Raw genomic sequence first — 10,965 nt, forward strand, 5'->3', positions numbered from 1 at the left:
TTCTCCGATCAGCTGCGCGGCACTTTGATTGAAACCTCATCAGCCCGAGTCACGTCGCCGCTGCACCGTGGCATAAACCGATCGCCCCCCTCTCCTCTCGGCTCCTGGCTCCTGTTAATCACAGAATGTGACTTGACAACGATTTGAAAAAGTACCCATCATCTCCCCCAGGCCTGAGTGACTCATCCAGTATGGCTGCCGCTCAATCACAGTGGGCTAGCCTCAAAAAGGGCCCCTCCGATCACTCCATCATTCCCTCCCTCTTCAACCTGCCCCGCCGCCACTCGTAAGCCATTCTCTTTGAACGCAACCCCGCTTCTGAACCGGACCGCTAGTCTTGGTTTGCTGAGACAAGGAGCATGTCATTGCTCTTCATCTTTTCCAGATGCCTGACTGACTGATGGCTCTGACAGCATGAAGGGTAGGAAGAGGAGTTACTCCGTTGGGCTTCAACTCTTGCCTCACCACCACCACACACACACACACACACAGCCTACATGTAGTCTTTCTCTTCCCGGGAGGGCTACAATCTCATCATCCCTCTATGTCAGTGTCGCTGTTGCAGTCTTCAAAACCATTAGCATAATATTCCCATTCCCTTGCCGCCTCACTCGTCCAGTGTCACACAAACTGCTCTGGGAATCATAGAGGGATATTCTCTTCTTTTTTGGACTCCATTTATAATGCTCAGCCGTATCATTCTTTCTCCCCACCCCCATCTTTGAAGTCATCCATCCATCTATCCATCGCTCCCTCTGAATGGTCACGGTTTTCATTTGTTTGTAGCGAATCGTGATTGCAGCAACTCCGGCGGCTACCCATCCGTGTTTGAGGGTTGAGTGAGAAAAACATATATACAGCATACATGTGGATGACATATAGAGCAATGGTGACAACACTCCTCTCGTGGCTGACTAGCTCAACCAGCAACGTCTTATTACACGTTATCCTGATGTTAATCTAAATATAAAAACACTGTGCACACGTACAGAACATTAATACATGGTAGAAACAAACTGAACCATCAGACAAAGACGTTCGTAATGACTAGGAAAAGACGGATACTAACAATCCATGGTGAAACCTCAGCTTCCGGGCTGAAAGAAATACTTTCAAGAACTTGCAAACTGTGTGTTAAAACACTGCGATCACCTGCACTCCACTAAGTGCCTGCAATCAACCTGAGTGAAGATCATGTCCTGTCTTTAACCGCTGTATGAATACTGATTTAAAAGCTACACATACCGACTTTATCACCTCCTGCAGTGGACCTATAACTGATTATTTTCAGAGGAATTTATTTTACTTTGAAGCAGCTTCAAGAAATAGAAAACATATATCCATTATCACAAAAAATATATCTGGCAGCAAATTACTTTTTTTCCCTTTCCCCTCAGTGTTTTGCCCCACTGACACAATGTTGTCTTATTCCCTTTTCTACTTATTGCACCCGCATGAGTCATCAAAAGAATATTCAGCCCCGTGTCTGATTTCAATCGGTAAGGTGAGATAATACTGTTGAGATAAATCACCGACTTGAAAAGCTGCGAATGCTCCGAGGAAATCCAAACAATCTAGTGATACGGATTCTCTTTTACAGTTGTTTTTGTCCAACAAAAAAACAGAAGCCAGACCTGAAACGAGCAGATTGCATGCTGTTTGGGTTTCTATAACACGCCCGATTGGGATCTCATGTGATGAAATAAACAAAAATCTAGATCCTGCCTTTTACCGGGCTGAGATTCCATATGTGACCAGACAAACAAGAGGGCACAAGAGCCAAGGGTGAAACATATGTGGAAAGAACGCGCAGTCAGTGACCTTGTGTGAGTATCTGAAGCCTCCTGTGTCAGCCTCCGTCTTCCTCTCAGACTGATTGTTATGCTGCTGCCACATCACTGAACTGATGTGAGTGATGGAGGACTTACTTAACTCCATCCAGCAAGGACAAGAGGAAGGAAGCACCCAACAACACCTGAATATCAACTGTGGACCACTGCTGTGCTGCATCGCCCCCTGTTGTTGGTTCTGTCTATCAATCAGTGGTAACGAGTTTCAGGACGTCCAGCAGGATGCCTTCCATCGTAGCGTAGCCGGAAATAGTAGGCGCGTACTTGAGCACAGAGGGTCCAAGACTTTTAAGTGTCATATTCGTGCAAATATTGTCAATTAATTTAATAAAGTTATCCGTAAAATAATAATAATGATAATAATCATTTCACCGGCACCTGTGGAGAGGATGCGCGCATTTAGGTGCGCAACCACGCGCTTTTTTGCAGCAAGTTAAACAACACGCAACAAAACAGCAGAAAAAAAAAAAATAATAATAATAATAACAACAATCACAGTACCACAGATATAAGCATACAACAGCTTGGTACATCCGCCAAATAGCCACACAGCCACACGCTGTCACAAACCTGCAGAAAATGATCCACTCCAACATGAACCCAAAAACCCAAGAGAGCGAGACGTGCGTCCATGACGCGCAATGGCCTAAACCAGGCTTCCGCAGCAGAGAGGAAAACAATAAACATCACTTACCTGTGATGGTAAATCTGGAATTGTTTCACCGTAATCCGGTTTGTTTGCGTTTCAGTGACAAGGCAGATAAAGTTCAGAATGACGCTCGGTTGTTTTACGTCTCTGTAGTTTTTTTGTTTGTTTGTTTGTTTTCCATGTCAGGCGTCGTTTATCTGAGGAAATCTGACACTGCAGCCTGAGATAATGTCGAGGAGGCTACTCCAAGTAGAAAAGTGACGGATGACAAACTGATTCATCTTGAGTTACATCTGATTACAACTCACTACTCATAGCTGGTGGGGACAATCCAAGGCCCGGCGCCATGAACATTTGAACAACTTCCTCTAGCGGGGTCACGTGACACAAGTAATACATTTACATGGGAATCAGGGAATCAGAATTATTCATCTAAACACTTAACAAGACCCAAACAAGACACCGATTATCATTATTAGTAGCAGAAGTTTTTTTTCCCCCCATTTATTTATTTTTAAATGATGATTCGACGTTGTGTCTCTGAAGAGCCCTGATTGGCTGAACCTGAGCTCCAGGTGGGCTGGTTGGTTCAGATTCACCAACGCCTACAAACTGGCTACAGACTTCTAAACAAGAAATCCTTGCAAACCTTGTGTACGCGCATAAGATCGATGATGATGGGTCACGATCTGTTTATACAGTTTAATTCATATCTGTTGTGCAAATGGATTGATTGATTGATTACCAGCCCAGTGCACTAAATGCAGACAGGCATGAGGAACCATAAAAGAGCATTAGGAGAATGAAGAGACAGCATAATAGAAAGAGACAGGTTGGGTGGTGGTTCGTTAACTTGCTCTGTGAATCTTGTTTCTGCTCACTTGCTCCGCATTTGCCTCAACTTGTATAACAAATTAGTTTTAATTGTCTCACACTGGTGGAAAGTAAGTTAGTACATTCTCTCTGGTAGAAATGGCTGTTTTTAGTCTTGAACACTAAAAATGACAAATTCGACTATTTTTCTAAAAAAATAAACCCTAATATTGCAAAATGAATGATTATATTGTGTCATGGCTGTGAGATGAAAAAATATGTTTAGAATGGGAGTCAATGGGACATTTTTGTGTGCTAATGACTCAAGAGGGGAGTGAATTTTCATCTGATGCAACATAAAAAACTAACAATGCACTCAAGTCAGTATTTTAGATAATCTTGGTCCTATCCAAGACTGATTTGTAAAAAAATGCCTCAGCCACCCAACATTAGTTTTATGGAAAATAACCAATTTCTTGTGGGGTTCTTTCTGTAAAAAACAACAGTGACTTTAAGTAATCAAACTGACATTTTATGGGTTAAAATCCTCAAAATGATTGGGTTTTTTGGTAGTTTTGTAAAGTGCTGAAGTGGTTTAAGAGATGTGGGCAGAAAAAAGCAGAAAAAATATTAATGAGGGTTTTTTATAGCAGTTTTTTGGAAGTGGACATTTCTAATGAAATAACAGACATATTATGCATCGGCCCTATAATGGAGAAATGGCTGATTTTAGCGTTGAACACTAAAAATGACTATTTTTCTCAATAATTCAACCCTAATATTGCAGGAAGAATGATTACATTGTGTCATGTGAGATGAAAAAATATTTTTAGAATGGGAGTCAATGGTACATTTTCTTATAATGACTCAAGACGGGAGTGAATTTTCATCTGATGGTAAAAACTAATAATGCACTCAGGTCAATATTTTAGATAATCTTGGTCATATGAATGATTCATAAAAAAATGCCTCAGCCTCCCAACATTAGTTTTATGGTAAATAACCAATTTCTTATATTTTTTTGTTTTGTTTTGTTTTGTTTTTTCGTAAAAAGCAACAGTGACTTTAAGTAATCAAGCTGGCATTTCAAGGGTTAAAATCCTCAAAATGATTGGATGTTTTGGTAGTTTTGTAAAGTGCTGAAGTGGTTTAACAGATTTATGCAGAAAAAAAGCAGAAAAAAATATTAATGATTTTTTTTATAGCAATATTTTGAAAGTGGAGGTTATTGTCCTTAATGACTCAGGGAGACAGTACATTGTTTTTCACAGTGTTCTGTTGGCCTATTAGAATTTATTTTTTATTTTTTTGAATTTCAAACTTTGCGTAGAGAGATTTTGTCACAGAAACAAAGTGTGCCACATGCACACACAGCCAAAAGGATGGCCAGTTGAAGAGGAAAGAAATGCCCAAATGGGCAAAAATGTCCCTAATGATGCATGAGGGCATGGAAAATAGTAAGGCCTATTATGTGCACTGACAACTTTTACTTTTAATATTTACTCAACTGAATGAAAACTTTTAATTTTAATATTTACTCAAGTAAAAATGTTATTTTTGCCCCATTTCGTTCAAGCAATACTGAATATATTCATAATCCTAAAATTGAGTTACTCTGTTGGAGACGAGGCACGTGTGTGACACTTCAAGTAAAGGAATAAAAAGCGTCCAGCAGATGGCAGCAGCCTTCTTGTTAATTATTCTCTGCTTCCAGCTCAGCCAGGTAACTAGTCAGTTAACGGGCTGCTGCACCATCTGATGCAAGGAAGGGGCAGTGCGCTTTTAGTTTCTGGAGAGAACGTAAAAGTGTGTGTGTGTGTTTATAAACTAAGTATCTGATTGGCTGAAAGTGTTAGTGCATTTTTTTCCCCCTTTTTCCCGAACAGCCCCCTATAAAAAAAATATGATGGTGTAAAAGCTTCATTCTTTTGAAGTGCGCAACAGAGCTCAGTTGATGGATTTACGAAACTGAAAAGAGAAAGTTTGGCACTGGATTAACTTGTGTGGTGGAATATCGACTCTAAGATTAGATTTAATGCTGCATCGTCCCACATTACTCTTACTCAGCTTTAGGCTTTCTAACGGTTTCTGAACTCGGAACACGTATCTTTACGCACAAGTTTTCTTTTGTTGTTGTTTTTTTTTTTTTTAACCATGGCGAACTCTTGCCTTCAGCTGAGCGCCTTTCTCCTCAGCTGCCTCGGCTGGCTGGGCATCGTGATCGCGACAGCCACCAATGACTGGGTGGTGATATGCAAGTACGGCATCAACACCTGTAAGAAGATGGATGAGCTGGGAGTGAAAGGACCCTGGGCTGAGTGTGTCATCTCGACGGGACTCAACCACTGCGTCTTTCTCACTCAGATCCTGGATCTACCAGGTAAACACTCCTGTGTGCTTATTCCCTCAACATGCCAATAGGAATTCCTCTATCTCACTTGATTTCATGTATATATTTATATCTGTTTTTAAATGAAAATTTTATCCATTGACCAATCAATCAAAGCAGGTGTAACTCGTGTTATTGTGTTTCCGTTATATTATCCATGCATAACTTTCTGATGGGGGGTTTCCTTTGCTGTTTCCACAGCTTTCATCCAGACAACTCGTGCCCTGATGATCACAGGTTCAATCTTGGGTCTCCCGGCGGTGGGGACGCTCCTCATGTCCCTGCCCTGCATCAGCCTTGGCAATGAACCCCAGAGCGCCAAGAACAAACGGGCCGTCTTCGGAGGAGTGCTTTTACTCATAGTTGGTAAGGGGCCAAACTTTTATTTCCTTCACCGGCGGCAGCTTTAACACTTTAGCGGATAACAACTAACTGTGCATCAGTGCAGGACTCACTGCGTGACACTACAACATCTCTCCCAGCCTTCCTGATCCTTACAATCTGCTGAGAGCTGAGGATGTTAAATGTGGCCGTGTGTTCCTCCCTTGGGTGGACACATATGCACTCACTTGTATGTTTCTGTTCCATTGACCTCCCCTGCCCTCCCCCCTCCCCCCTCCCCACATCCCATTACATTCCTCTCCTCCACCTACTCTCATCCACACCCTGCCTTTGTCCAGAACAACATGTGAACTCCCTCTCCGAGCTGACCAGTTTACCGTGCCTATAAATATTTGACTGGTGCTGTTGCATTTTCCAGCAGCTGTGTCCCTGAAATTACTTTTCCACAGCCACCCCCTTTTTTGATTTTTTACAGTCATATCCATAAAAAATGTTTTTCCAATTTGCATTCCCCAATATAATTATTAGAACATAGCTAAAGCTGTGCCTCAGCTAAAAGATTTCCCATCACCATTTCTCTATAGCACCAAAGAAGGTTAGTCTGAGACCAGCTTTAATTATTTTTCTTGACTGTGTAAAGTGAAGCATCAGCTGGGAACATTTCCATCCGTTCCATCCCATTATTTATGGATCTGGTTTTTCTTTTCTCCTGGTTCTGCTGTAGTATGTTTTTAGATCATTGATGGCCAGTTGTTCTGTGTTTTCCTCTGGCAAGAACCCAACATATACTCGGATATGTCTCTACCCACTGCACGGGGAGTTCAGTATTTGTACAGGTCTAACATTGGACTCTAGTTCAAAACAAATTTTATGTAAAGCCAATATTGTTATTATTAACTATTTTCTTCCAATCTGCTGTTTTCAGTTTTGTTTTTTTGACTCTTTGACTTTTTTTTTTTAAAGGATTACATTGTTAAACCCTTTTCCCACGTATCCGCCCATCTGTTATCTATCTTATCATGCTCTGTACAGTACAGTATGTGACTGTATTCCGTTGTGAGCCTGTCTGTGAGGACTTGAGATGCTCATGGAAAGTCCTGACATACAGATGCAAATCATATAATGCTACGCAGCAGTATGTAAACATGGCACTTACACAGTATGTCTACAGAGTAAACACATGGCTCACATTAAAGTGCACTATTCTTGAGTTCTGCACCATTTGGCATCCCTCGTTTTTATTACATTTTACTCCATGTTATCTTATACTGTAAGGATGATATAACCTGTGTGTGTATGGTTAGAAATTTAATTATGTGTGCCATTTTGCATCCTTATATATTTGTGTAACATAGTAAAAACACGTTTCCATTAATATACCAAAAAATTGGGGGGGGGGGGGGGGTTACATCATCATGTCATCTAGTGACACACAGTGGTCCTCACTTATTTCTGGATAGTTCCTCATTGTATTCACATAAAGGATTCAACTTTTGACAAACAGTTTTTAATACATCTTGGAATCTGTGTAAATTGCTTGTATTGGACCATTTGGCATCCCATTATTATGTAATTTGCAGAGTTTGCTTTTGCTAGCACCATTTTGTGTCACCAGTTTTATCATATCATTTCCCAACAGTGTGTGGCATGTGTCTGCACCATTTCTTTCACCTCAACTTAACATTTCTCTGCGTCTTTCTCCTCAGCGTTGTGCGGCATGGTGTCCACCGTCTGGTTTCCCATCGGAGCACACTACGAGCAAGGTCTCATGTCATTCGGCTTTTCCCTCTACTCCGGGTGGCTGGGCACCATCTTCTCCCTGCTGGGAGGGTCCATGGCCACCTGCTCGTCGGACTCTTCCTCCTCCCGCCCCTACCAGGACAACAACCATTTTTACTACTCCAAACAGGGCGGCGCCAACGTGTCGGCCGCCCCCGGCACCAACCACGCCAAGAGCGCCCACGTCTGAGATCGGGCATGAATCCCACACGGAGTGTGGTTTGTAAATAGAGACATATGCGCAAGAGCAGCATATATTTCCATTTTATATTCGGTTTATGTGAAGGAGCAAACATACATCAGAATCCGAACACACAAAGACTGTTTGAATTTTTTGGCAGTGAACCGTTTTGTGTCAGAGAGACTCCTCGTGTTGGGCGTGGCATGGACTCTCCCCACTCTTGCATAATAGTACATTCTCCCGAATAACTGCCTGCACAGCATCCCGAGGTCCTAATCACACATGGCCTTGTGTGCTGGGATATTATATTCTATATTACATCTATTTTTCTATCATACCTACCTAAAGGTCAAATCTTGTGTTACTTTTGATGAATATGTTTTTGTAACCAAATATCACAATCTGTTGATTTGATCTGTTGATTATGGCAGGGTCTGAGAGTGTTATGCTTGGAACTGAAAATGTGTTCATTAACATTGTTTGTGTACATTGATCTTTCTTTGACAGTATTGTACAGCTTTCCGGTGCCTCTAGAGTGATAGACTTTAATAAAATTACTGTAGCACTGTTTTTTTTTTTTTTTTTTTACTGACTAGAATATGCTTGCAAGATGGGAACATAAATTTCACAAGGGAGCTTTAGCCAGCAGTATTAGAGTCCCGGTATTTGCACTGAAAAACATTATTAGAAAGCAAAACCTTCAACTCTGTCATCGGATAGCCATGTTTTCCCGTCTGACATCTTCACTCGACTAACTTGCTTCTATTTTAGGTTTGAGCGATAACAAAACGCAGCACGTTAAACGTCTTTAACTGAAAGAATATACTTTCAAAATCACACGGATTGGTTTCCCTCGAGGGAGACGGCCGACGCACTGTGCAGCTGAGAGGTAATTTCCACCTCAGATCTGTAAATGAGCGGCGCTGGCTGTGGGTATTTATTGTTTCACTGATGTGCCGATGTCTAATTTTCCAAAATAAAGACTGAATAATTAAAACTGCCTTTGTCTTGAGTGCAACTTAAACAAGATGTTTTTGTTCCACGCGTTGTTTTGCTGTCTTAATTTTGCAGGGCGGGCAAAAAGAAGTGAATGTTGTATATGTGATGGTGCGTGCGCATGAGATAAATGGTAATCACTGCCTTGGAACAAGCAGTTTTTTTGTAAGATGCAGACAATGAGAAGCCACATATGTGTCAGACAGTGGTTTGACTCGGCGACCTTGAGTTGGATCAGCATGTCCCTCAGTGTCCGAAAGCCCGGCGCTCTCTCTGTGCCAACAAAACACAACTGAGAAAAGATAATTGTGTCCGGCGCGAGCCTACTCCTTCGCCCGGCATCAAGGTCACCGAGTCATACCCCAGATATTACATGACGCTTTGGAAACACCGTGCGCTATCTTTTTGTCGTCTCCTTTCTCTCCAAACGCATTCGTCCGTCTGCGCGATAATCTCCTCCTCCATGCATTTGCCGTATTTCCTCCATATCATTGTCACTTTGCATGTGAATTTCCCAGCCGGGGCCCGCGCGTGCAGGGGTGTGATTGTGTTGCGAGTGTGCGTTCCCTGAAATGTGATGCTATTCCAGGCGTTGAGCCATCCGAGCCAGCGGGAGGCCAGCGGGAGGCCAGTTGGGCAAACATGCTGTCCTGCATTGCGTAGAGACTCTTGTAGTGTTATGATATGCTATACTTAAACATCGTCGTCTAAATCAGCAACAAAGCTGACTAAGAAGAACAGAGAATCTGTTTTTATCTTCCCTTGGATATTCTCAATCGCCAGCGTCACCACTCTGCGATATTTACCCTTTTCCACCGATTGTTTTCTGAGTAGTATCTTCATTTTCTGTTCTCTTGCATCCACTGTCAATCATCTTCGCTCGTCTGTTGTAGTTTTAACCCAGAATACCATTCAACACCGCTCAGAGAACACAAACAAACTTTTTTTCCCCCCGACATCATAGCGGAGATGTTGAAGCAATGCAATGTGTTTTCCAGTAAAGAGGCAGCGAAAGTCTTCCAACTAAAACACGGATCTGTTCCAGATAACTGAATGTATTAGGTTAACTGGAACACCGGTGAAAGTGTTTCTTTGGAAGCTTTGGCAAGCGGGTAGCTCGGAGCGCGCGCGGAATGACACTAAATTCGGCTTAAACATTTTATGTTTTAGTTAGAATTCCACCGCCGTGCAGCTGCGCGCCATGCGAGATAGACGACAGCGCGCAGGCCCAGCCAAAACAGCTGTTTGACATTTTGGGAAATGCATTTATCCACCGTCTCGCCAAGGGAAAGGGGAAGATGGTTTGTATCACTCTCAGGTCTGTGCAATAAGTATGCAGCCCGGAAAAGCTCATCTAAGCTCACAGTGTGAAACGGCAACCCTGGCCTTCTGCAGCCACATTATTATTGCATACAGGAGTAGCGCCATTTCATTTAATACTTATTTTAAATGGATTATAACATATATAGCTTAAAGGGGAATTACCGTTTTTTACAACCTGGACCTTATTTCTGGCATAAAATATGATAGTTTACTCACTCATATAACTTTGGTGTCATTTGGAGTCATTCAGATAATATTTAGATCCACGTATATCAATATAGTGTGAGTGACTAGGGCACCGAAACGCAGCCTCTAAATAACGCATTATTTCCCACGAAACTCATTCATTTCACCAATATTTTGTTATGATACTCTAGTGCTATTCCCCCGATGAGTCCGGAGTTACCCGTTATCATCATCTGGGGTCTGTAGATTGACCTACCAACCTCTGACCTGGATGATGTCATCTCTGAGCGCCGCACGTACGAGCAACGGTCGTCTTGTTTATTTGCCTGTAATTTGCTACTGCCAGTTTTTTGCAACATGGCTGAATATTTTTCCGATTCTGAGGTTGTGGACGACGACTTTGTTAATGATGGACGTCCTTACTGTTTTGAGCCCGAGTACAAGGATGAGGAGTTTG

At 42.1% G+C, this 10,965-nt stretch overlaps 1 protein-coding gene across 1 annotated transcript; it reads left to right on the forward strand.

Annotated features, from left to right (window-relative positions):
- Positions 1 to 4,900: 4,900 nt before the first annotated feature.
- cldn11a (claudin 11a) lies at positions 4,901 to 8,012 on the forward strand (the record flags this gene model as incomplete). The annotated part of the gene is made up of 3 exons (XM_084568669.1): positions 4,901 to 5,692; positions 5,903 to 6,067; positions 7,750 to 8,012. Exons 1-3 carry the CDS (start codon positions 5,467 to 5,469, stop codon positions 8,010 to 8,012), a joined length of 654 nt encoding a protein of 217 aa, XP_084424795.1. The 5' UTR covers positions 4,901 to 5,466.
- Between the last annotated feature and the right edge of the window lie 2,953 nt (positions 8,013 to 10,965).

The sequence above is a fragment of the Chelon labrosus genome (genome assembly GCF_963514085.1).
Source record: "Chelon labrosus genome assembly, chromosome: 20".
NCBI classification, from domain to species: domain Eukaryota; kingdom Metazoa; phylum Chordata; class Actinopteri; order Mugiliformes; family Mugilidae; genus Chelon; species Chelon labrosus.